The following is a 27,411-nucleotide window of genomic DNA, read 5'->3' on the forward strand; positions in this document are numbered from 1 at the left end:
CTCTCCTTCCATTTCTTTCTCTGCCCATTTATCCTCTATCATTTTCCCTCAATACCCACATTTAAAAATCAAATTCCTTATTTTTCTCATGCCCACTCAGCAAGGTCTAATACCCAAGCCTGCTTATCCTTCACGTTCTCAGTATTGATATATGACCGAGTCTTGATAATATGATCATTATCATCCCAGTGACCCAATCCAGAAGTAATCAACCCCCTCCTCATTCAACTGACCACCGTTGCCTACTTGTTATCTTCTCACTCTGGCTGCCTTATGCTGCTAGCACTTGTTTAATTTGAAACATTATAAAATCTGATTCGAGGGGCGCCTGGGTGGCTTAGTCGGTTAAGCGTCCGACTTTCGCTTGGGTCATGATCTCGCGGTTCGTGGGTTCGAGCCCCGCGTCGGGCTCTGTGCTGACTGCCAGCTCAGAGCCTGGAGCCTGTTTCAGTCTGTGACTCCCTCTGTCTCTGACCCTCCCCTGCTCACGCTGTCTCTCTCTCTCTCTCTCCTAGAAATAAATAAAAAAAAAACAAAAAAAAACAAAAAAAAAAATTAAAAAAAAAAAATCTGATTCGAATTACAGTTACTCTCTAACTCAGTGATTCACCATGGTGCCTGTGCAATGGAATTATCTGGGACTCAATAAAAAATACCAATGCCTCAGTCCCATCCCCAGAGGTGCTGACAAAACTGATGGGGAATGAACCTGGGGGTCAGACTGTTGAAAGTCTTCCAGAAGGCCCCACCGGGCAGCCAGGGCTGAGCACCACCACTCTAACTGGAAATGCTATTTTGCATAGCTTTCCTAGCCCCTCCACACGTCTATAAACAAACCCATCGTTCAACTGGGGAAACTGTTCTGGACACTCCCCTACTTTAGGCCTTCAAAGATTCCAGAGCATGTCCAATGCCTCTCAGATGCCTCAACATGGCACAACAGCTCTTATCTGGAGATCTCTCCCCTGCCTCCCTTCCCAGCTTCATCTTCAGCTACTCCCTCCACTCTAAACAGGTTAAATATTTTGCAGTTCCAGAAAGGCCCCAGCTCAACCACTCCAGCTTTAGCACACACCGTTCCTTCTGCTGGAAGTCTCTCTCTGCTGGGATAACCTCTACCTCCCAGCACTTCAACACGGCATGCCATACCATTTTCTAAGTCATTATTGTGTGCCAGAGTCTGTTCCAGAGGCTTCTCATATTTATATACATCATCTCATTAACACTTAGGACAACAGTGTAAAATGTATTATTACAGACTCTGCTTTATACATGAAGAAACTGAGATACAGTGAGGTTATATAATTTATACAAGGTCCCAGAGCTAGGAGAGCAATAGCTCCACCCCCCCCAAGCCTCTGGTCTGGGTATCACCTCCTCCTTAAAAGCTGTCCCCAGCCTCTGTGGTCTAGGTCTTGGATGCCCTTCTGATTTTTCACAAAACCTGTATTTGCTTGTTCTAGCTACCATTTACATAGTTTGAAGTGGGCTATGTCTTTGAGCTTTGTGTTCCTAGCACCTGGTTTAGTCCCTGGCACAAAACAGATGAATAAAACTACACAACTGCTTGGTTAGCACAGATCGGAGCTGTCTATCATCTTTTCCAATCTGGATGCCGTATCTCCTGTAATATAGCCTAAACTGCATTTTTTTGTGACTTTTTAACAGGTACTATAATTATACTGAGTTTGAAATAAGTTAAAATGCTAGGACTTTTATTATTTTGAACTACTCTATCAAACAGTTTCCTTCCTCTGTAACCATAAAATTCATTTTTGTTTTTCATATAACATGCATATCTTACAAACTGTTAAAGACTAAGGTTATATCAAATGTCCCAAATATGGTTGTTCACCTATTTAAGAATCCACCCTAACTGGAGAATAATAATCTGTGATTCTAGGGGGAGGAACAGCAATGTAATTGATAGACCGGTGTCATAAACTCAGTCATAGGCAGGACAGGCATGTGAGCAAGAGCACAGCCCTGCAAAAGTCTGACTCTCAGATTTATTTATTATTAATTTTAATGTTTATTTTTGAGAGAGAGACAGAGAGAAAGACAGAGAGAGAGAGAGAGAGAGAGCAGGAGGGAGGGGGAGAGAGAGAGGGTAACAAGAGAATTTGAAAGCAGGCTCTAGGCTCTGAGTTGTCAGCACAGAGCCTGACGTGGGGCTCAAACTCATAAACTGTAGGATCATAACCTAAGCCAAAGTCAGATGCTTAACCAACTGAGCCACCCAGGCGCCCCTCAGATTTATTTTTTTTAATTAGTGTATGGCCGACATATAATATTTCATAGTTTTAGGTGTACAACACAGTGATTGGACAATTACATATATTACAAAATGCTTACTTGATGAGTGCAGTTATCACCTGTCATCATATAACATTACTACAATACTACTGACTATATTCCCCACTTTACAATCCTGTGGACTTACTTATTTTATAACTGGAGGTTTGTACCTCTTTTTTAAAAAATGTTTATTCATTTTTGAAAAACAGACAAAGTGTGAGTGGGAGAGGCACAAAGAGAGAGGGAGACACAGAATCTGAAGCAGGCTCCAGACTTTGAGCTGTCATAATAGAGCCTGACATGGGGCCTGAACCCACAAACTGCAAGATCATGACCTGAGCCAAAGTCGGATGCTTCACTGACTGAGCCATCCAGGCGCCCCTGGAAGTTTGTACCTCTTAATCCTTTTCACCTATTTCATTTGTCCCCCACCCTGTTCCCCTGTGGCAACTATCAGTTTCTTCTCTGTATTTATGAGTCTGTTTCTGCTTTTGTTTGTTCATTTATTTTTCAGATTTCACATGTAAGTTAAACCATGTGGTATTTGTCTTCTCAGATGATTTTAAAAATTGACCTCAGTGCTGTTGAATGTTTAAGATGAGATCATCTCTGATACACTGTTAGAAACAAAAGTCAAAAACTTGCAAAAAAACAGTGGAACAAAAACCACACAAAAAGACAATTAAGGTTAGGGAACAGACTGACTCCAATTTTAAACCTAACACTAAAGGAAAAATAAGAATATAAAACTTTGGTCAAAACAAAATGAAAAACATCACTAAAGCCTAATCTGTTATGCCAGTTAATACCAAAAGAATTTAGAGGGAACTTCATAAACTTAACAAATTGATTCTAAAGTGCATTTGGAAGAATAAAGGCAGAGAACAGCCAAGAAAAGTAAAAAAAGAAAGAAAGAAAAAAACCAAAAACCAAGTAATAACAAGGAAGAGGGGAACTTTAGCCTACCAGATTTCAAAATTATTACACAGCTGAAGTGACTGAAGTGTGATATTGCTAAGTGGCAGATAGAAAAACCTTGGCAAAACAGAAATTAAAATCCAGAAATTATTTCATGTATACATGAAAATTTTATATATGGTAAAGGTAGCATTTTCAAATCAGTAGGGAAAGGGTGGATTGCTTAAAAAAATGTTTTTGATTGTGCATCTGAAAACTAATATAATACTGTATGTCAACTATAATTCAATTAAAAAAAAAGAAATGTTTCTGAGACAATAAACTGTCCACTTTGATAAAAGAAATCTTAGATTTCAATTTCTCATCTTATAAAAAAATCAATTCCAGAAAGATCAAATACTTAAATATAAAAATTAAAGCCACAAAATTATTTAAGGAAGTGTAATTATAGTTTTTTATAATTTGAGGATGAAGAAGGCCTTTCTGAGCATGTTATAGAATTTAGAAATCTTTTTTTAAAATTTTTAATGTTTATTTTTGAGAGAGAGAGAGAGAAAGAGAGAGAGAACATGAGCAGGGGAGGGGCAGAGAGAGAGGAAGACACAGAATCTGAAGCAGGTTCCAGGCTCCGGGCTATCAGCACAGAGCCTGATGCAGGGCTCAAACTCATGAACTGAACTGTGAGATCATGACCTGAGCCAAAGTCGGACGCTTAACTGACTGAGCCACCCAGGCGCCCCAGAATTTAAAAATCTTAAGTGAAAATGGACTAACAGACATGACTACCTAAAAATAAGTATTTTTCTAAATAGCAAAAGACCCAATATCCTTAAAAGACAAACCTCTAACTTAGTAAACAAATTTGCAATACATACGTCATCCTTAAACACTATCCTTAAAAACTTTTATTTACTTAACTTCCCACTTATAAGTCAACAACAATTAAACAGTACCTCAATATAAAAATAAGCTGAATACATGAAGAAACCCAAATATCTATAATCTATAATATCTATAATCATATGAAAAGATTCTTGATTTTAATGAAAAAATTAACACTTCTTTAAAAAGGAAAACTTCTCATCTATCAGATAGATAAAAATTAGTAAGTTTAATGATAATGTCCTGAGCTGGTAAAAGTGTGGCAAAAAATGGGTACATTTAAAAAATATTTACTTGGAAAGACAAATAAGGGGTGACTGGGTGACTCAGTCAGTTAAGTGTCCGACTTTGGCTCAGGTCATGATCGCCCAGATGTGGGTTCAAGCCCCACATAGGGCTCTGTGCTGACAGCTCAGAGCCTGGAGCCTGCTTCAGATTCTGTCTTCTTCTCTCTCTGCCCCTCCTCCACTTGTGCTCTGTTTCTTTCAAAAATAAGTAAATGTAAAAAAATATTTTAAAAAATATTTACTTGGCTCCTACTATGTGTCAAGTACTTAAGCTAAACACTATAGATATTCAATGCAAATGACATGGTTCCCTGCACAAAAGGGGCTAACACCTTGTTGGTGGAGGGGATACTAGAGTGTCTTTCTGGAGGACTGTAATTAGAGAGGAATAATTAGAGTACAAAATTTTAAATAAGTGCTTTAAAACAATTATATACATTTTAAAGCTTCTTTCCACTTCAACAAGTGTCCTTTCAACTGCCCACCATTACCTAAGTGGCAAGCTGAACAGTGGTCTCTTCATCCATACCACAATTAATAATGGGAATACCCTCTGACCAGCAATTCCTCTGTTGGATATATAGCCTAATAAACTAAGCAGATAAAAACAGCTATACATGTCCTAGGACTGTAGCATTATAGATAAAGGCAGAAACCTAAAAACAATTTAAATGTATAAACATCTTTTGGTACGTGTATATGATGGAATATTATACAGTGCCTAAAACAAAATTACAGGTATATATTTGCATGGAAAATGTTCTCATTATAAGAGACTATGATTAGTAAGATTCCATTTACCTAACTACATATACACATAAGTTTATATAAGCATAAAAGGTATGGCAAGATAAACAACAAACGTTAAGAGAGGTTATGGTGAGAAGAAATGTTTTACTTGTTTTATACTTTTTTTATTATTTGAAAAAAACATTTTATGAACATGCATGTGCTTGTTTTATAATTTAAAAAGCTATTGCCATTCTGGAGGGAAGAGATAGAGGGGAGGGAAGAAGGTAAAGAGCGTGAGAATCAGTCACAGATGTTGAAACAAGATAAAGATCTATAAATGAGGTATCTGTGTTTTATAATTAGTTAAAATGAAATCTGCTTTAGAAGTAGTTAAAGGTGCCCCACTGGGATTTCAGTAACTGTAATATTCAGAAATAAAAGCCATGTATTTAGACGTTATTCACTTTCATCAAATCAACTAGGTTTAGCAGTAGAAAGAAAATTTTTTAAATTTTGACTCAAGGGGTGCCTGAGTGGCTCAGTTGGTTAAGCATCTGAATTGGGCTCAGGTCATGATCTCATAGCTTGTGAGTTCAAGCCCCGCGTCGGGTCCTGTGCTGAAAGCTCAGAGGCTGCAGCCTCCTTCAGATTTGGTCTCTTTCTCTCTCTCAAAGTATAAATAAACATTAAAAAAATTTTTTTTTAAAGATTAAAAAATTGGGGCGCCTGGGTGGCTTAGTCGGTTAAGCGTCCGACTTTCGCTTAGGTCATGATCTCGCGGTTCGTGGGTTCGAGCCCCGCGTCGGGCTCTGTGCTGACTGCCAGCTCAGAGCCTGGAGCCTGTTTCAGTCTGTGACTCCCTCTCTCTCTGACCCTCCCCTGCTCACGCTGTCTCTCTCTCTCCTAGAAATAAATAAAAGATTAAAAAATAAATAAATAAATAAAGATTAAAAAATTGTTTGACTCAAAAGGACATACTTAAATAGGTTATAAACACCCAATATCCCAAAATTTCAGTCAGGTCAAGAGAAGTAAACCAAACCAAGTCTAAAAAATTTTTCCTAAGTACCTGGCCTTAATTCACAGCTCCTTGGCAACAGGGGCCTGACACTGTCCAGAAGTCAATTCCTGGCAGTTGGTGTATTTATTAAAAACAAAAATTTAAAGGCCTGCCTGGATTTTGGTTCTGGCAATTCCCTGAATTAACTAAATAAGATCAATCACCTAGGGAAATGGCTTGGAAAAACAGCTGAAAACTTATGCCAAATCTTGGCAGAGGCACACAATTTTGGCTCAAATTTTTATTTCAATTTTCTGAGTAATTACAGTCTTTCTGTTTTCCATTAGAATTGTCTAGACACCAAAGATTTCTTTCACTCATATTTCTTTACAGGGTTCCAGTTACAGTTAGTCACCTTCAATATGTTCAATTAAAATGAAAAATTCAGTGAAATAACTGTGGTTTGTCTACATGATGCCAGTATAAGTTATTTTTTTCACAGTACTGACTTTCTGGGGAAAAAACTTCTTTTGGCTTGAATTGGTTCACCGAAGCCTGTATCACATCCTCCTCAAAGAATCAAATTAGTAAGTTACTATAAGAAAGAATACGCCTATTATATGGGTTTATAAGTATCTCAAATCAGAAGTAGTGGTATATCCCATACACATACACAGGCTCCAACTTAACAGGACAAGCTAACTTTCAGCTCTAAATAGTTAGAAAATGACCTAGTTTGTGTTAGTGTATGTGTTTGTCAAAGTTGTACAACTACAGGCTAAAAGGACTAGGATCTACTACATGCAAATTATACCTTACTAATAAAAATGATGGGAAAAAAGTGACTTCGGCCATTTCATAGTCATTAGTAAGAGGCTAATTATAGATTATACAACCTTTTGCTTTCTTCTCTCAGATAGTTACTTGCCTTATTCCCAAGCTTCATTCTAGTCTCTGCTTAGTCACCAATTCAGAGATGTCTGACCACTCTATACAAGGAATTCCTAATTTACTATGATTTTTCACCAGAGTACTTATCTCTATATGATGTATTGACTATTAATATTTACTTGATTCGGTGATTATCTGTCCATAGCCCTCCCACTTCCAGAATTTAAGCTCCATAAGGACAGGGGCTTCATTTTCTCACCAACTGCTGTATCTCCAGCACCTAGCACACAGTGCCTGACACATAGTAGAGTTCAAAAAATATTGTTACATGAATGAATACATGAATGTCTGCATGGAAGAAGTCCATGGAAGGAAGCATATGATACGGATGCAGGAGACACATAAGTCTCCTCCCATTCTCAACCACCACCTAACCAATCCCTTTCCCAGGGACAGCTACTGGTGCTGGGTTGTATATAATCTTCAGAAGGATTCTAAGCATATACAAACATATATGCAAAACATTCTTTTTTCCTTCCCCTAGAGTTGAGTACTATATCAGTTTGCATATGCTTTCTTCCCCACTTAATAGACATCTTAGATGTCTATCCAAACCTGTATATATACTTTTGCCTCAATATTTACTTTGCTGGCTATACAATATTACTTTTTATGGTTCTAGTAGTTTATCAGTCCCTTAGGAATGGAAAAGCGTTTACTATTACAACCATTAACAATAAAATATTTCATTACTATAAATAATAATGCAATGACTATACATGTCTTTACACACTGGTTGTACCAACTGCAGCAGTTCACCCTCCATACACAAATGTATAAAAACGTTCATTTCCACATATCTTTCCATCTCAGTGTGTTAATCAAACTGTCAACTTTTAAATTAAAGTTTCTCATTTTATTTTGGTTTTAATTTATTATTATAAGTAAGGCTGACACGTTTTAAGTCATCTAAATTTTCCTTCCTGGAGCTTATGCCCATCTTTCTATTGGCTGTTGATTTTTTGTATTGGCAGAATCTCTTTAAGCATTAAAAAAATAAGTATACACTTTGTTATATCTGATGCAAATATTTTTCCCAGTTTGACATTTGCGTTCTGCTTATGTATATGATTTTCTAAACACATTTTTAAAGACTATAGTCCATTTTATAGTAATTCTTTCCTTTTGTAACTTTTGTGTCATACATAAAAAGGTCTATAAGTATGTTTACATATAAAAGTAAAGCTCAGAGTAACTGTGTACCTTGGAGGTACACATTATACATAGATTTGCTACATTCTACATATCTTACAGGTTTGGTATTTTTAGTTGGCTATGCTGTCCTTTGAAATTAGCTATCATTAGTTATAAGCTAAGATGCATTAAACACACCCCATATTTTCTTAAACTTTAATGCCTTCATTTAAAATTTTACATCCTTGCCTCATCTGGAATTTATTCAATGTGAGAAGTAAAAGATCTAATTCCTCTCCCCCTCAGATGGCTACTTTTAATAATCTACTTTCCCTCCCCCATGCTGATATGAAATGCTACCTAGATTGTTTACTTATTTGGGTCAATTTATTAACTTTCTATTCTGCTCCACAGATCTGCTTATTTATGTGACAGTATCATATGCTTTTATTTCATTCATGTTAACATTTCCACCAGAGAATAAGCAGTCAGAAAAGGAAAGTGTCAAGCATTTCTTTCCTTTCTGCACTAACCTTTCAGCTATTTGTTAGTAAGTGCTGTAAAGAACTATCAGTTGGTTTCAAATACAGTACTAATGAGGTGAAGTCACAGGTCAATTCTAGAATAGGCCAATTCACTTTGCAAAGAGAAAAGATTCCACACCTTAAGACTGTATTTCTAATTTCAGCCAGCCATCCACAAAGCCATATACGTCACTGAAGAGTGTACAAGAAACAATATGGATGGCTTAGAGGACATCTATCACTTTTATTTGACAAGTAACTCAGGCTCAATAGTTCCACATACTATCTTCATAAATAAAACACATTAATAACCCATAAAAATTTGAAAAGACAGCATATCCAACTGGAAATACCAAACCTGTAAGATAAGTAAAATAGAGCATATCTACATAACCATAACCAAAAGACTGCTGCAAATAGAAGCATGAGAAACAGAAGATAAAAGTTCCTAATATCTCCAAAGTTTAGTAGTTAAAGTGACCTCTAGAACCTCCCCCTCTGTATCGGGTTCTAAAATGGAATTCAAGCATTCTATAGTGCAGAGATAAGGACAGAAGATCTGAAATGCACATTCCTACAGATCACAGGCATGGAAGAAAAGCCTCACTGTTTTTGCAGCTGTCAGAACACAGGACTTGTAGGATTCCCCCAAATGGACCACCTAACCAAAATGTTTGCACGAACCCAAGAAAGAACCCTTGAAATGGCCATAACAAGAAACAGACTCTTGGCCCTAGGCGCATACTCCTAAATGGGTCAATAAATCTTTCTGTCAGTCTTTCCTACATACTTTGCCTAGAGGATCAAATCTGTTCTCTTGGGTTTGATAAGCATTTTTACATGGAGGACACCTTTGAAAATGATTTGCTGTTTCTCTGGTATCTAAAACCATAAAGGCCCTGGATTCTTCACTTTGAAAGGAGAAAAGAATTTCTTCCTTCACCTTCCCGTACGCCAGGATTTAAACAGTGCTTCTTCATTTCTTAAATGAAGTCCTTAATTCAGGCTCTGGTATCCAGAATATTATAGTTGTTTTCATTTAGTTCCTCAAACCTCAAAGCTATGAGATCTTAGAACTCATTTATCCAGTCTCACTAGGTTTTCTTTCTAGGACCTTTTCCTTTCAATATATATAGTTTCAAGTTTATTTATTTATTTTGAAAGAGAGAGAGGTTCCCAAGCAGGCTCCACACTGTTAGCAGAGCCTGACACGGAGATCGTACTCATGAACCATGAGATCATGACCTGAGCTAAAATCAAGAGTTGGACACTTAACTGACTGAGCCACCCAGGTGCTCCCTTTTCAGTATTTTTAAAATGTCTATTTGAAAACATTGGTCTCATCTATAGGTGAGATCTGATTGCTTTTCACTGGCTTCTTTATCTTCAGTTAAAACATGTCATTTTGTCCTTTTTTTATGATCTTGCTCACTGAAGGAAACCTTTAAATCTTAATTTTCTCATTTCTTTTCTACATGCTTAATTAGAATTTTCCATTTTTTAGACACTATATCTTCTGATTAATATTTGAATAAGTTTACAATATGGCCTCAACAGCATGGCTCTTCAAATCCTTCATAGCAATTCTTCCCAAATGAGACTGGTCATAAGATGCAAAAGGGGTGGAGGGGACTAGTGTCCTTCTTATTCAAAATGCACATTCCTGGGCTCCACTCAACATCTAAAGAATCAGAAACTAGGTGGGAATGCATATTTTTAACAAATACGGGAAGGACTGGGAAAGACTGCTTCAAGGTCCCTTTATCTCTTTGTGAGTATAAGCAGACTCTTTCTATTACACTTATCTCTGTTTGAATTTAAAAAAAAAAAGGAAAGAGGTGAGTGACCTTTCTTCAGTCTCTAGTTCTTAAATGTTACAGCTTTTCGGTGCTTGGCATACATTCAACCACTACTTCCAGTATCATCACCACAGCCAATACACCCACCAGATGGCACACAGACACTGTGTGCATGCCTAGTAAAAGAGTGAGAGGAAGGGAGCACATTTTATCTTATACTAACAGCCACTGAATGGCTAGAGTAGATCAAGGCAGCTGTGTGCAACCACAAGGATCAGAATTTACAAGGATTAGAACACCCAAGCGCTCTTAATTGGAAATCATCCTCATGAAGAAGCCTACAACTCTTTAAGATGATAACTGGCCCCAGGCCATGTTAACAAATAAATCATTTAAAATTCACAGTCAAGAGAGATATTTTTCTAATTTTATAAAAGATGGCAATGACTACAAACAGACCTACAATTTAAAAGTTGCATTCTTAAATTTAAAACTTTAGGACACTTAAACTCAAAAAGATCAAAGACCACCCATGAATTAAAGTTTTTCAAAGCAGTTCTGTTCCCTAGCAAATTAAAAAAGGCATCACTATATTCCACAATACAATACTCAAAACGGCAATGACCAATATTATTTCAACAATATGTTCCATTTGAGAGCTATTATTGAATCTACATCTAAATCATATTCTGAAGAGCAAAAAATCTTAAAGTCAGACATCAATATCAACAATAATTCTTTAATTAAAATCTTAACCATTAAAACAAAAAGATTTTGCAAACTTTTATAAGTAACTTCCCTGGGTCTACTTGACACACAGTAAGTGCTCAGTTAGCAGTCTCTTCATTTTTCTGCCAGAAAAACTGCCAAGAGAGTGACAAACTGTCTAAAACAAAGCCCCCTACTGATGGTCTCTAGCTCCAAAAGTTTGTTTGCAAACTAGTTTCTTGAAACTTGGTAGAAAGAAGTAATGCTATCATTATAGGATAGGTTCCTGGATCCATCCACAAGAGTTAACTCATAATATACTTAAAGCATACTATTCATACTATTTTATCTGCTCCTAAACAATGATGTAAAAGATTTTCTTTTTGGAAAAATACAGGTAGCAGGCAAATCTCCCCTCTGACCTCCACTTCAGAAATGAGAGAGTTTTAGGTTGCTGTTGTTTCTAATTGAACACATATATGAAGGCAGAAAGAATGTCTACAACAGTCACTCTCTGGGTATTCTAACTTGGAAAACAATGAACAGGTAAGGCTCAGATTCCCCTAGACCCCATTTTTTTGCTAAAGAGTTCATATATACAAGGCAAGAACCACAGATATCTTACTCTAGAATTCTTGTTTCAGTATATTGCTCTTAATTTGAAGGATTAATAGTCTCAAAGACTTCTGTATTGTTGCTAATGCTGTTAAATAACCTACTGTCGTGCCTACATTTATAAACACAAGTGACGCACACTTTTGATAACTACAATCTAGGGCTGTGTTATAATTATATATCACATGTGGGGCCATCAGTATTCTTTAGGGCTATTTCATCAAACATATATTACTTTGGTCACAATTATAAAAGTTCTTACTTTAGTTATGCCTATAGAATTTGTAAATCCATTTTAAACTCCATGTAAGTTATTTCACTTATCCTGGAGAGAAAAAAAAAACCAAAACCCTTCAACTGCTCCCTACTGCTATTCCTTAAAAAGGTAAAATATATGAAGATCAACTTTTAAATCTTATAATCTTAATTAAAACAGTGATCTGAAAAGCTTCAAAATCTCTATATTCTGTCATTATTTGAAACAAAATCTTCAGGGACATCAACAGATCCCAGCTAACAGCAAGAGAAATTTTTAATAACCTCCTTGGATGTTGGTATCTTTTCCTGTCTTCTCTTTATACCAATTAAATATCAGAAAACCACTTAATATTTGCTCCTTACACAAATTTTACTGTGGTTCACAGAATTTTTTGGCTATTATCTACTCTTACACTGTAATTTTATAGTGCAGGGCATGGCAAAGTTTGACTAAGTGCCTAATTTGTGAAAGACCTGGAGCTCAGGCCTGGTTTTTCAAAAGCTAACTTTAAGAAATGAATCAAGTTGTAATGTGTATAAATGGACACTATACAATAGCACAGAACTTCTCTTTGTTACTTGCAAAGGGAAAGGTTTTTACTCATTATGAATTCCATAAATTCAAAAACTATTTTTTTTATTTTTACTGCTTCCATTACATGCATCCTGCTTCCAAGCAATTCCTTTGCTACTTTTTTTTTTCAGCAAATATTCTTCTCTGTCCATTAGCAACCAATCTAAGCTTACTATCTTTCTTTTTAGAGGCTCATTTTAATTAAACTTAAAATGTTCCTCCTGCATTTCTTATTGAAAGAGCTTTTTGGAGTAAGTCTCATGCTTCTCACTGACGATAAAAGTCTCTCTCACTGCATGCAAATAATGTTTCCTAATGCAATTTCATTTTGAGCCTCAGTATCTATTGTGCAATTACAAACTTTTGCAACCTCAGTATTCCTTATATATTTTATAATGCTAAGCTTTTCCCCCAAATATTCTATAGCATTTAATGATTTTTTCCATAACTTAAATGCACTAAAATTAACTTTCTCACATTTCCATTAATTACACATTAATTTTTTAAGATTAAAAAAAGCCTCTCCAAAAGGCATGTTGCTCAGAATGTTACTCTACTGATTCTCAAATTCTGAGTATAAAAGAATAAATTTTAAATGACTAGGTTTTATTTATTCCCTGATTAAGTCAGATTTATGATCTTCCCTCCCCATTCCAGCTACTGTGAATTTTGAATAAAACAACCTCAATTGTAACAGAAGAAACATCTGTTGCTTTTTTCTTCATCAGAGCTTTCCTAACTGAAAGAAAGGCTCTCTGCCTGACCTCCTCTTCCACTCCCCCTTCCCACCCACACTAAGTTCCTTAAAACTCTTTTTTAAGTAAATGTGTTATTTAAAATTTTACTATATCTACTTAAAATGTCATAATTTATCCAGAAACATTCACTTCCTTATTAAAATTCAAAGAATGAGTATGTTATATATATCAAAAAATAAGAGATGAGGCTGGTAGAATATTAATTGTAATTGAAATGCAGACTTTTGAGAGTATACTTGAAGTGATCAACTCAATCAAGTTGTCACACATTCTGGGCTCACTCAGTATTGTTCAGGGTTAAGATTTTCTTCAGAGGATCCAGATGCATATAGGATCTTACATGCTATATTTTCTTTGCCAATCTAACACTAACATAATGGCAGTCACTACCCCAAGAGGCAGACACCAAATGGTGCCACCCACACTCTCACACTGTGCCTCATAATAAACCATAAAGCAGTGGAATGCACTGGGCCCTTTATGAGCAAACAATGCCTGAGCTTCATTAGAATACAGCTGACATTTTCAAAGCACAAATACTTTTAAGAAAAATGAACTGGAAAAGAAAGGAATGAAACAGCTATAAAAGCTGGAATTTTTTTTTTCTTAAGTGTCAGGTTTATTTCAAAGATCCCGAGGGAGCATATTTTGCTGTTGACAATGTAAAAGTTTCCAAAAATAAAAAATGTATAGTTGAGGTCAAAGCTTATTTTATTAACTACTGGAAAGAAATGAAAGTAAAAACTATCATTTGAATTGCATTCACAAGTAATAACTCCAAAGTACCTTCAAAATTATTCATCTCAACTGCTCTCTCAGTTCTTGAACGAGGAAAACTGAGCTCCAAAATTATTTTCACATTTTAATTGATTTATATAAGTAACTGAGTGATAAACTAAGCTTACTCTACCCCTCCCCTCCCCCCCACCCCCCGCCCAACCCAACCCCCATACCCTGTAGTTTTCCTGTCTGCAACAAGCAAGGACGTCTTGAATTCAGCGAGCTCCTGGCTGTTTATCAACTTAATATTGCTGCTGTTGGAAGAACGTAAAATAAACCCGGTAAAAACTCACCCAGCAGTAAGAAACAAAATGATCTCTCTTACCTGGTCTAAAGAAGCATGCCTCTCACTGCAGTACCAACAACACTCTACAGTCTTTGTTACCATTCAGTGGAAACTTGAGACTGTGTCAGACATAAGCAATCGAGCGCAGAAAAGCTCAATTTAAAATACTCCATAAAACTAAAAAGATGCTCAAGAAAACTGTTTAGGTTGGGTAACTGGCTTTCAAAAGACATATGAATACTGTCTAAAGCAACAAAGACCATTCAAAAGAAACTGTAAGTATAAGTCTAAAGACACAATGGGGCTTTTTTGTGTGTAGAGTATTACTTTCCATTAAATTAAAGGTTGTTTTAAAAACATGCTTAAAACAAAAGTACTAAAACAATTAAATGCTAACTTCAAGCTAACATTTTTCAAAACATCATTTGAATTTTAACTAGCTAAAAAATCAGATTAAACTTACTCATGAAATCTGCATAATTCGAATTGTGCATGTCAGGGTATTTGCTGGCTCCAAAGCCGTCACAAAGCAGAAGACCTTAATGCATCTTGAAAGCAGAGCAAAACCACCATAAGTTTCAGGAGGGAAAAAAAAAAGGAGGAGAGAGTCTTGAAAAGCTGGCTGGGGCTTTTCAACCTGTAATAACTGTCTAGCTCCTCTGGGAGGGGAAAAAAAAAAAAGTCCTGGTCCTGCCCCCTGAGATAGGAGGCTATGTTTCAATGCCAAAATGAATGACAGGTCCATTTCTGATATCAACAAAGAGCAGCTTAGTTGTGCTCCATTTTTTTTTCACTTTCCCACACAGTTAGAAGTTCCAAATTTTTCAGGTTAGTATCTTTATATCTAGGGTTAAGTACCTTTGTCCATTTTCTCAAGAGAACCCAATTATGTTGTCCTAGTTTTTAAAATGATTAATTAAAAATACATACCTAATCATCTTACTCGGTATTTCTTAGGCAGGAAGCTAAACAAAAGATGACCTCTAAAGTTCGTTTCCAAATCTACCCTTTGCAATATCAGATCACCTTATAACTAATTATTAATAAAATAAGCTTTTTCTACATCCCGGCATGGGGGCACAAGGAGAAACTAAAAGTAAGTAACAAACATAAAAAAAATAAGGTAACTGAGATAAAATTTTCAAATAGCTAGATGTAAAAATCATTTACTAAAGTACGTGTATGATTATACAAATTCAAATCAATAAACACTTCAAACAAGGACATATATTTACTGAATGCCTATTATGAGCAAGCACTATTTGGGGCTCTGAGAATATAGCAGTGAACACAACAGATAAAAGCCAAACAAAAACTCTTATCTTCAGTGAGTGTATTAGTTTATATTTTAGTTCCCTGAATGTACAACTCTCCTAGACAAAGATAGCTCCTTGCTTCTTTGATTAGTTCCCACCTAATCTGAAATAGTCCCCTCTTGAAAGTATGTCTTCACAACAGTTTCAGGAGGGCAAGGATTTTGCACTTTCTTCAGTGTTATATCCTTAGTGTCTAAAACAGTGCCTATTAAAACATCTCTGGTCTGGACAATAACAGCAAACTACTTAAAACAGTAGTCTACATTTTCCTTGATTTGGCCCCTTATCTTCTACCTTAGAAGGTATTGAACCTCATCTTCTACCTAAAGCTTAAGCTCCAACAAAAAACAAACAATCTGATTCAAAAATGGGCAAAGGACTTGAATAACCATTTTTTCAAAGAAAATATACAAATGGCCAATACGCACATGAAAAGATTTCAATATTTCTAATCTTAAGTGAAATGTAAATAAAAATTATGAGATACCACCTCATAAGCATTAGGATGACTACTATCAAAACAAAAAATAAGTGTTGATGAGGATGTGTGGAAATTGCAATTTTTGTGCACTGCTGATGCAATGTAAAATGGTACAGCTACTATGGGAATCAGAATGTTAACTCCTCAAAAATCAAAACAAGACTCTATATGATTCCGCTGGGTCAATTCCACTTTCAGGACTATACCCAAAATAATTGAAAGCAGAGTCTTGTAGAGATATCTGTACTTCCATGTTCTTAGCAGAACTACTCACAATGGCTAAAACATAGAAGCAACCCATGTGTCCACTGATGGATGAATGATAAGCCTAATGCAGTTAAGTACATACAAAAGAATATTATTCAGTTTTAAAAAGGAAGAAAATGTGGGGCACCTGGGTGACTCAGAGTGTTAAGCATCTGACTTTGGCTCAGGTCATGATCTTGCACTTTGTGATTTCAAGCCTTGTGCTGGGATTCTCTAAACCCTCCTCTCACTGCCCCTCCCTGCTTGTACTCTTTCTCTCTCAAAATTAAATAAACATTTAAGAAAAAAAATTTAAAAAATTCTGAGACATGTTACAACACAGATGAACCTTAAGGACAGTATAATATGTCACAAAGAGACAAATAGTGTATGATTCTACTTATATGACTACTTAGAGTTGTCAAAATCAGAGACATAAAGCAGAATGGTGGCTGTCAGGGGCTGGGGGAGGGGAGAATGGGGAGTACAGAGTTCCAGTTTTACAAGATTAACAATTATGGACATGGATGGTATGATGGTTGCACAACACTGTGAATGCATTCAGTACCACTGAATAATATCTTTAAAAATGGTTAAGAGGATAGGTTTTATATTATGTCTATTTTACCCTAATAAAAACATTAAAAAAACAAGGGGCACCTGGGTGGCTCAGTTAGTCAAGAGACGGACTTGATTTCAGCTCAGGTCATGATTTCACAGTTTGTGAGACTGAGCCCCTTGTCGGACTCTGGCTCCACACTGCTTTGGATTCTCTCTCTCCCTTTCTCCCTACCCCTCCCCTACTTGTGTGCACACTCTCTCAAAATAAATATTTTTTAAAAATTAAAATAAAAACATGTAGGAATGGGAGCCCAAGGTATATGGGAAATCTGTACCTCCTGTTTAATTTTACTTTGAACCTAAAACTTTGCTGATAAAATAAAGTCTACTTTTTAAAAAAACACATACAACAGTCTTGTGAAAATATCTTTTCTTCTCTTCTTTACCTCTTCAGTCCACCCACTCCTCTGCATCCATTAGTAGTTCCACCTGCATTATAAGAGCTTCTTTTACTTCTTGCATCTAGCCTAACCTCCTGTCTCTGTATTCTTACATAAAATACATTAAAATATCAAGACCAGAACAGCTAAAATCAAATTATAAGAATAATTTTGGTACAATATAAATTATAATAACAATTAAATTACATGACAAATCTTTTTTTTTTTAAGTTTATTTATTTATTTTGATAGAGAAAGAAAGACAGCTGGGGAGGGGCAGAGAGAGAGAGAGGGAGGGAGGGAATCCTAAGCACGCTCTACACTGTCAGAGCCGAGGCTGATGCGGGGCTTGAACATGATCATGACCTGAGCCTAAATCAAGAGTTAGACACTTAACGAACTGAGCCACCCAGGTGCCCCAAATTAAATGACAAATTCTTGATGAGATGTTGTCAAAGCTGCAAAATTAAGTTAGTTCATTCAATCTATGCATATTTACTAACTGTTCACTAACTTTATGCCAATCGTAAGCAGGGGATCTAAAAATACACTGGAGAAGGAAAAAATATAATCTCTAGCCTCAGGAAGTTACAGTGTGATGGAGGAAACAGTATAAACAAGCAAACAAATATAAAAATACCAACTATGTCCATTGCTAGGAAAGAAACTAGTGGTGTCAGAGAGCTGGGAAGTGGTATTCCATGCGTGCTCTTTAGACAAGGTGTTCTAGGAAGGTTTCTCTGAAGGAAGCGATATATAAGCCGCAATCTGGAAGATGAGGACGTGTCAGCATGATAAAAACAGGGAGAGGAGAGTTTCAGGCAGCACAGAATTGTGAAAAGTTCACAAGACACCCATAATCTTACAAGTAAGTAAAATAAACTGAGGAAGCCAAATAAAATACACATGAGGGAATGGCTTTAGGAGAAAATGGACTAATTTTTATCATTTACACAAAATAGTAGAAGGAAACCATTTCTTTCTTTTTTCTTTCTTTCTTTTTTTTTTTTTTTGTCTAAGGCTACAGCAAAGAACATGAGGAATGAATCAGGATCATGGATGCCATTCTGAGCAGAAATTCTAAAAAAGAACACCAGGATTATCAGACCTCAACAAAAGACTCTCTAAACACATCATGAATGCACAATATCCCACTGTGCAGATGTGTCATATTTTATCTCCCTATAAATGGATATTTACATAGTCTCCATGTTTTGCCATTATACATAATTATGTAGTAAACCCTTCTGCCCTCAAATCTTTTATTTTTATTTATTTTTTGATATTATTTTATCTTATTTTTATTGGAGAGAGAGAGAGAGAGAGAGAGAGACCGTGTGTGTGAGAGCAAGGGAGAGAGGCAAAGGGATAGAGGGAGAGAATCTTAAGCAGACTCCACACCCAGCGTCGAGCCTAACATGGGGCTCAATCTCATGACCATGAGATCACAGCCTGAGCTGAGATTAAGATTCAGATGCTCAACTGACTGAGACACCCAGGCGCCCCTCAAATCTTTATTTACCTTCTAATGACAAACTCCCAGAAGGGTTTTTACTAGATGAAAGAATATCAACTGTTTTCAGGAGTTTGATGTTATATTACCAATTTGCTTCTTGGAGGACTTACACTGACTGACACTCCTAACAGAAATAGATATGAAGAATAAGAAGTAGGTAAGAAGATAAGAATAAATACAAGTAGAATAAGAAGTTGATATAAAGAGATGCCTGGGTGGCTCTGTCAGTTAAGCATCCAACTTTGGGTCAGGTCATGATCCTGCAATTTGTGAGTTCCCACGTTGGGCTGACAGCTCAGAGCCTGGAGCCTGCTTCGGATTCTGTGTCTCCCTCTCTCTCTTGCCCTCCCCTGTTCGTACTCTGTCTCTCAAAAATAAATAAACATTTAAAAATTTTTTTAAAAAGAAGTAGATATGATATGAAGACACCAATTCCCCACACTTGCTAACAAAGTCAAAATTTTAAGGAAATCTTTGGTAATTTGACAGAGGAAAAAAGATTTTTTGAATGAACTTTCTACATGATGTTCAAAACATTGCACATGTACATTGCAGAGAAACAAAAAATACTTAATTCAAACACCCAGAAATAATAATTGTTTTACATACATACATCAAGTCTTTTTCTATGCTACATATTTTTCTTTTTTCAAAAAAAGCAGGGGGAGTGATCATGCTATATATGCTAGTTTAAATTTTTTTTAATTTAATAAATTATTTCGTTTGTAACATCTATAGAATACAATCATACAACAGTGTCACAATACTCAGCTAATTATGTGACTGCTTCCAATTTTTCATTCTCATCAACAATGCTGTGGTAAATATTTGCTAAAATCTTCCCACAGATAGCCCAATAATCAGGATAAATCCACGGAAGAGAAAATGCTGATTCAGAGTTCGCATATTTTATTTTATTTTTATTTTTAAAAAATTTTTAATGTTTATTTATTTTTGAGAGAGAGAGACAGAGTGCGAGTCTGAGAGGGGCAGAGAGAGAGGGAGACACAGAATCCGAAGCAAGCACCAGGTTCTGAGCTGTCAGCACAGAGCTGGATGTAGTTTGGAACTTATCAAACAAACTCACAAACCATGAGATGATGACCTGAGCTGAAGTCAGACGCTTAACCTACTAAGCCACCCAGGTTTTGGTTTCTAATACTTTTCTCCAGGGCTCTTTAGAAAATAGTTAATCCAGGGGCACCTGGGTGGCTCAATTGCTTAAGCATCCAGCTCTTGATATCAGCTCAGGTCATCATCTCATGGTTTGTGGGATCCAGCCCCAACTGGGGCTCTGTGCTACCTGAAGTCAGCTTAAGATTCTCTCTCTCCTTCACTCTCTGTCTCTCCCCCACTCCTCTCTATCACTCTAAACTAAATTTTTTTTTAAATACAAAAATAAAAATAAAATAGAAAAGTAACTAATCTAGGTTTGGGGCAGGAAATACACAAGACGGAGCTGGAGTGTCTTATTATACCAGAAAGTAAGAAAGAACTACCAAAAAAGTGGATCATGCAAAGCAACACAGGGGCAAACATGAAAAAGATCCTGTGGCCAAAACTGGAGCAATTCGAGCAACAAAATAAATAGAGCCATGTTGGATTTTAACCTAAGATATAAAATAAAAATAAAAATAAATGAGGACCACCTGGGTGGCTTAGGTGGTTAAGTGTCCAATGTCTGCTCTGGTCATGATCTCACGGTTCTTGAGTTTGAGCCCCACATTGGGCTCTCTGCTGGCAGCACAGAGCCTGCTTCGGATCCTCTGTCCCTCTCTCTCTACCCCTCCCCACTCCAAAAAATAAACAAACATAAAAACATAAAAATACATGAGTACATACTCATATAAATAGTTACTGAATAAATGAGTGATGGAGAAGAGACAAGTCTCCATATAGAATTCCAAATAATTTATTTAGACACTTCCCCCTCAGGGAGGTAGAGCTTAAACTTTCCAACCCTGCCTTTAGTATGGGCTGCACTTAGTATAGTGTTTCCAAATTGTAATTTATGGAAGCAAAGGGTAGAGGTGAGAGAGTAACTTTTTAGTGGAGAAATCCAGAAAAATAGCCCTTGCCAGTTGACCCTCAAGGTTCACTTTATCAGCCATACGTCATGTTGATAGCAGGTACTCTTGATATGATGTGATTACATCTTCCCAATAACTCATAATCCTAGGCTAACAATGGGAAGAAATCAGACAAACCCATATTGAGTGGCATTGTACAAAATATCTGACCAATACTTCTCAAAACTGTAAAAGCCATCACAAACAAGGCAGATCTGCGAAACTTCACAGACCAGCAGAAGCTTAGTAAACATAACTAAATGTAATACAAATAAACACATCAAATTTTGGCATTATAAGAAAAACCAGAGTAGTAGCATGGGAAATTCACAAAAGAAATGTAAACGTATAATAAAAATATAAACATGTATTCAACTTGACCAGTAATCAAAATGCAAATTTAAATAACAAAAGCCAATGTTTGTCAGTCAGTTCGGCAAAGATTTCGCTGTTTTGTAATTAATACCACTTTGGGCTAGTAGAAGATGGTCTAGGGACTCAAAGTGATACAACCTCTCTGGAGGATAATTTGTTTAGTGCCTATCAAAAACCTTTAAAATATGTAAACTCTGGAGCGCCTGGGTGGCTCAGTCAGTTAAGCATCCAGCTTCAGCTCAGGTTATGATCTTGCAGGCCATGAGTTCGAGCTAACAGCACAGAGCCTGAAGTCTGCTTCAGATTCTGTGTTTCCCTCCCACTCTGTCCCTCTCTCGCTCTTCTCTCTCTCTCTCTCTCTCAAAAATAAATAAAAACATTAAAAAGTAATTATTAAAAAAAGAAACCAAAATCTGGGTGGTGTGTAACAATACTGGTTTTTATTTTTTATTTTTTTTAATTTTTTTTTATTTATTTCTAGGAGAGAGAGAGAGAGAGAGGCAGCATGAGCAGGGGAGGGTCAGAGAGAGAGGGAGTCACAGACTGAAACAGGCTCCAGGCTCTGAGCTGGCAGTCAGCACAGAGCCTGATGCAGGGCTCGGACCCACGAACCGTGAGATCATGACCTAAGCGAAAGTCGGACGCTTAACCGACTAAGCCACCCAGGCGCCCCAATACTGGTTTTTAAAAACTGTAATAAGATTTGATTGAAACAGCATTACATAATTTTTATTTGATTTGGAAAGAACTATCAACTTTAAAATACTTTTCTAGGAATATGGGATTACTTTCATTTATTTAGTTATCTTTTATGTTTCTTAGTACGTAATAAAATAATTGCTTTTTCTGTATATCACAGAAATGATAGTAGTTTCAATATCCCTTGATATCTTCTTCATCTGCTAATACAAATATTCCAGACCTTACAAAGTCTCCAACAGCCCACAAGGATTTCTGTGAGCCTCTAGAGCAGTGATGCCCAGCCCCGGCTTCATATTAGAATCAACTGGGAAACTTACATCCAAGTCACACCTCAAACCAACTCCATCTGAATCACTGAGGGCAAGACTAAGGCATAAATATTGTTCTAAAGGTAGCAGATGATTCCAGTGTGTATCTAACCTAAGAAATACCACTTTAGTCTTTTAAGTGGCTTCATTAAAAGCTCATTCCCAGTAAGTATTGCTGAGTAATGCTGCCTCCACTAGGAACGGATCGCCTTCCCCTTCCTCTGCGGAAACACTGGCAGTCATGAGATGCCAAAGTGTCAAGTTCTGCCTCTTCTGAAGTAAGGAAGAATATTTTGCTCCCTTACTATATTACCCTATAAGAGATACATATAGGCAGCACTGCTAGTGAGTTAACAAGATTATACTCATTAAATTATATTTTAAAAGCTAATTTTTTTGTTGTTTCATAAAAATTTATACCTACCCTATTCTCTTAAGATTCACACATGATTTGAATAGGTCTGGCCATAGGACAAACTCTACTACCTTTGTGCAATATTAAGAATTATTTCTGGGGCACCTGGGTGGCTCAGCTGGTTAAGCATCTGTCTCTTGATTTCAGCACAGGTCATGATCTCACAGTTCATGAGTTCGAGCCCTGCATCAGGCTCTTGTGAAGACAGTGCAGAGTCTGCTTGGGATTCTTTCTCCCTCTCTGTCTGCCCCTCCCTACCCTTTCTCTTTCTCAAAAATTAATTAATTAAAAATTATTTTCCCTTTCTAAAGAGCAAGATTTTTCTTGAAGGTTCAATGTCTTTCTTCCCCTGATGCACACTGAACCTAATCACAGCAACACTAGAACCCAAACCCAGCTCAACTACTGAGTGACTGACTCAATCCCATAAACAAATGGCCTAACAAAAGAAGTGTGTCCATTTCCATGTATAGGTACTATTTACTTCAATCTCTACTGTTCTTTTATATGAAATGTCTGGCATTAAAACTGTAACACATCTACAAAAGGGGGGAAAAACACCTGCAAAAGATAAAGCAATCAATAGAAACAGACTTAGATATGACCCAGATCTTAGAAATATCAGACAAGTGCTTTAAAATAACTATTTCAACTTTCTCATTATTAGACTGGATGAAAATTTCCTCCTCTCTTTAATCTTTAATCACTTTAAAAGATAGCTGAGAATATAAACCAAACATTAACAATGTACTATAGGGTTTGTAATAATTTGTAAAAACAAATGTATGCTAACAATGCACAAAAGATAAGAGAGTAGAAAAGAAAGTCTATATGGTATGGTATAACATTCTTTGAAAGCAGACTGTGATAGGAGCACCTGGGTGGCTCTGTTGGTTAAGCATTCAATTTTTTATTTCAGCTGAGGTCATGATCTCACAGTTTGTGGGTTCAAGATTGCATTGACTCTGCACTGACAGCACAGTGCCTGCTTGGGATTTTCTCAATGCTCATTCTCTCTTGCTCTCAAAATAAATAAATAAAACTTTAAAAAATTTTTTAAAAAAGAAAGTAGACTGTAATAACTTAAAGGTGTACTCTGTAAACCTTAGAACAAATACTAAAAATAAAAAAACTTAAAACGAGGTATAACAAATTAGCGAAGTATAAAATGGAAGTAAAATGGAATCACAAGAAAAATACCTAATTTATCCAAAATAAATCAAGTGGAAAAAAAAAAGAAAGGAATAGACAGATGGGACATATAGAAAAAAAAAAAAACTAGCAACATGGCAGATTTAAATCCAACATCTTAATAATTACATTAAATGTAAATTATCTAGAGACCCTAATTAAAATTCAGAGATTCCCAGAACAAACACTGTTACCAGGGATAGACATGGGTATTACATAATGATACGAGAAAACAGCACACAAAAAAACAAAATAACATATAACAACCTAACTGTGCAAGTACCGACAACAGAGTTTCAAAATATATGCAAGAAAGTGACAACTCAAAGAAGAAACAGAAAAAGCACCATTAAAACTTGAGACCAACATTGCTCTCTCAGTTATCAACAAAACGAGTAGACACAGAGTAAAGATACAGAGATTCTGGGGGTGCCTGGGTAGTTCAATCAGTTAGGCATCCAACTTTGGCTCAGGTCATGACCTCGGAGTTCATGGGTTCAAGCCTTGTGTTGAGCTCTGTGCTGGCAGCTTGGAATCTGGAGGCTGCTTCACATGCTGTGTCTCCCTCTCTCTCAGCCCTTGCCCTACAGGCACTCTGACTTTCTCAAAATTAAATAAACGTTAAAAAAAAAAAAGATACAGAAAATCTGAACAACACTAACAATCAACTTGGCATCACTTATGTTTACAGAACACTCCATTCAACATCAGCAAAATCCACAATCTTTTCAGTGCACTTGAAACATTAACTGAGATATGCCGTATAACAAATCTTGAAGCAAACCTCAAAACTGCAAAACAAAGGAGGGTCTCTGATCACAAAAGAATTAAACTAGAAATCAGTAACAAAGATTTCTGGAAAATTCCCAGTTAAACAACACATTCCCAAATTCATTGAAGGATACAAACTACCAGAGCTCACTCAAAAAGAAAAAAACAAAAAAACAAAAAAAACCCAAAATCCAAAAGCCAGACAACCTGAATAGTCCCATACCTATTACAGAAATTTAATTCCCAGTTTAAAACCTCACCACAAAGAAAACTCTAGGCCCAAAGGTCTCCAATAGCAATTTCTACCAAACATTTATGGAAAAACTAATCTAATATTACACAAACTCTTCAAGAAAACAGAAGAGTAGAAAGCATTTTCCAACTCATTTGATAAGGCAGCACTAACCAGATACAAAAGCAAACAAATAAATCACAAGATAATTCCAAACCAATATCCTTCTTGAACACAACTGCAAAAAGCCAGTTAATTAACAAGCCTTGAAAAGGAATGAAATTCTGATACATGCTATAATACAGATAAACCTTGAAAATATTATGCTAAGTGCAATAAGCCAGAGAAAGGACAAATAATATATGTCTCCACTTACATTAAGTTATGTAGAATAATCAAATTCATAAAGACAAAAAATGAGACCGATGGTTACTAGTGGCTAGAAAAGGAGGAATTGGGAAATATTATTTAATGGGTATGGAGTTTCTGTTTGGGATGATGAGAAAAATGGAGAGGTATAGTGGTGATGGTTGCACAACAATGTGAATGTACTTAAAGCCACTAAATTATACACTTGAAAATAGGGACACCTGGGTCCCTCAGTCGGTTAAACATCTGATTCCTGATTTTAGCTCAGGTTATGATGAGACTGAACCTTGCATCAAGATGCTTTCAGCACTGAGCCTACTTGGGATTCTCTTTCTCCCTCTCTCTCTCCCTTTCTCCTGCTCACACACTCCCGCATATGCACTCTCCCTCTCTCTCTTTCAAAGTAAATAATAAACTTCAAAAAAAGAGAAAAATGGTTGAAATAGTAAATTTTATGTTAGGTATGTTTTACCACTATAAAAAAGGTGCACCATGAGCACATGGTGTCTGTCCACGGAATGCTGGTTGGCACAGACACTCCAAAAAATTCTACAAAAAGGCTAGCAAAAGTAATAAATTTTAGTAAACTAATGAGTTTAGCAAAGTTGCAGGGCTCATTATGTACAACCTAAAAACAACAACAACAAAGAAAGAGTAAACTTTACTGCATGTAGATACCTTAATAAACTTACAAAAAAAAAACAACCTCAAAGCAACAAAGGGGCATCTGGGTGGCTCAGATGGTTAAGCATCAACAGTGTAAATGTACTTAAAGCCACCAAATGACACATTTGAAAATGACTGAAATATGGGTGCCTGGGTGGCTCAGTTGGTTAAGCATCAGACTCTTGATTATAGCCCAGGTCAATATCTCACAGTTGTGAGATTGAGTCCCGTGCCAGGATGGGTATGGAGCCTGCTTAAGATTCTCTCTGTCCCTCTCTCTCTGCCCCTCCCCACTACTTGTGTATGAGCATGCAGGTGATCTCTCAAAAAAAAAAAAAAAATTAAAAAACAATATAGAAAACCAAATGAATAATAGTGGTGCCAATGAACCTTCTTTTCTTGTTCTTGTTTTACATGGGAATGTCTTTTTCTGATGGAAATGGTTTTAACATGATATTGGCTAATTAACTTACAGATGGAGTTTTAGATGGCTCAGCTGGTTAGATACCCAACTCGATTTCAGCTCAGGTCATGATTTCACAGTTTGTGAATTATAGCCCAGAGCTGGGGTCTGCACTGACAGTGTGGAGCCTGCTTGGGATTCTCTCTCTCTCTCTCTCTCTCTCTCTCTCTCTGCCCCTCCCTTGCTCTCTCTCAAAATGAATAAACTTAAAAAAAAAAGACGGACTTTTAGAAAATATAGTTTAAAGTATCTTTTAATTCCTACTTCATAGAGATTTTTTTTTAAGTGACCCAATTTTTAAAACTGTAGCCCGTAAAGTATTTCAGACAAAAATATGGTTCCTGTTGATCTACCTATATAAATGTATTATTGGTAATTTCTTATCATACTTTCAAATTCTATTTGGCTCATGGTATATAGTTCTTTTATTACAATGTCAATTTTATTTGCTAATAATTTGGTTGCTTGTTTTTATAGTTGTGTGACTGGTTTTAACTTTCTGTACTGTTATATTTTATTATGTGCGTTAAATTAGTTTTTCATGTAATAGAAGCCTTTGGTTTTATACTCTGCATGTTTTATTGCCTGAATTATCTATTCACAGAAACAGGAAAAAAGCTTACCCATAACACTGTGAAAAAAAGAGTGTGTTTAAAAGTGATTTCTCTCTCTCTCTAAAAAAAGTGTGTTTTGGGCACAATATTAATTATTTCTTCCAACATATTAGAATTCCTGTTTTCTACTTTTTGAAATAATCAATTTTGGGGCACGTGGCTGGCTGAATCA

The 27,411-nt window shown here is 36.3% G+C and overlaps 1 protein-coding gene across 5 annotated transcripts in view; it reads right to left on the reverse strand.

The window, feature by feature from the left end:
- The window catches only part of TFDP2 (transcription factor Dp-2), a 115,643-nt gene that overhangs the window by 46,224 nt on the left and 42,008 nt on the right, over window positions 1–27,411 (reverse strand). Inside the window, exon 1 of one of the 5 annotated variants that reach the window (XM_039248550.1) lies at window positions 14,968–14,988. The exons of 3 other annotated variants lie outside the window; for them this stretch is intronic. In XM_039248550.1, the coding sequence (XP_039104481.1) occupies window positions 14,968–14,971 (4 nt within the window). In that variant the 5' untranslated portion in view covers window positions 14,972–14,988. Of the gene's footprint in view, window positions 1–14,543; window positions 14,604–14,967; window positions 14,989–27,411 lie in introns of those variants that run through there. One more of the 5 variants, XM_039248551.1, reaches the window with a different exon arrangement.

Source organism: Hyaena hyaena, unplaced genomic scaffold (genome assembly GCF_003009895.1).
Source record: "Hyaena hyaena isolate Hyena2069 unplaced genomic scaffold, ASM300989v1 scaffold_311, whole genome shotgun sequence".
Classification (NCBI taxonomy): Eukaryota; Metazoa; Chordata; class Mammalia; order Carnivora; family Hyaenidae; genus Hyaena; species Hyaena hyaena.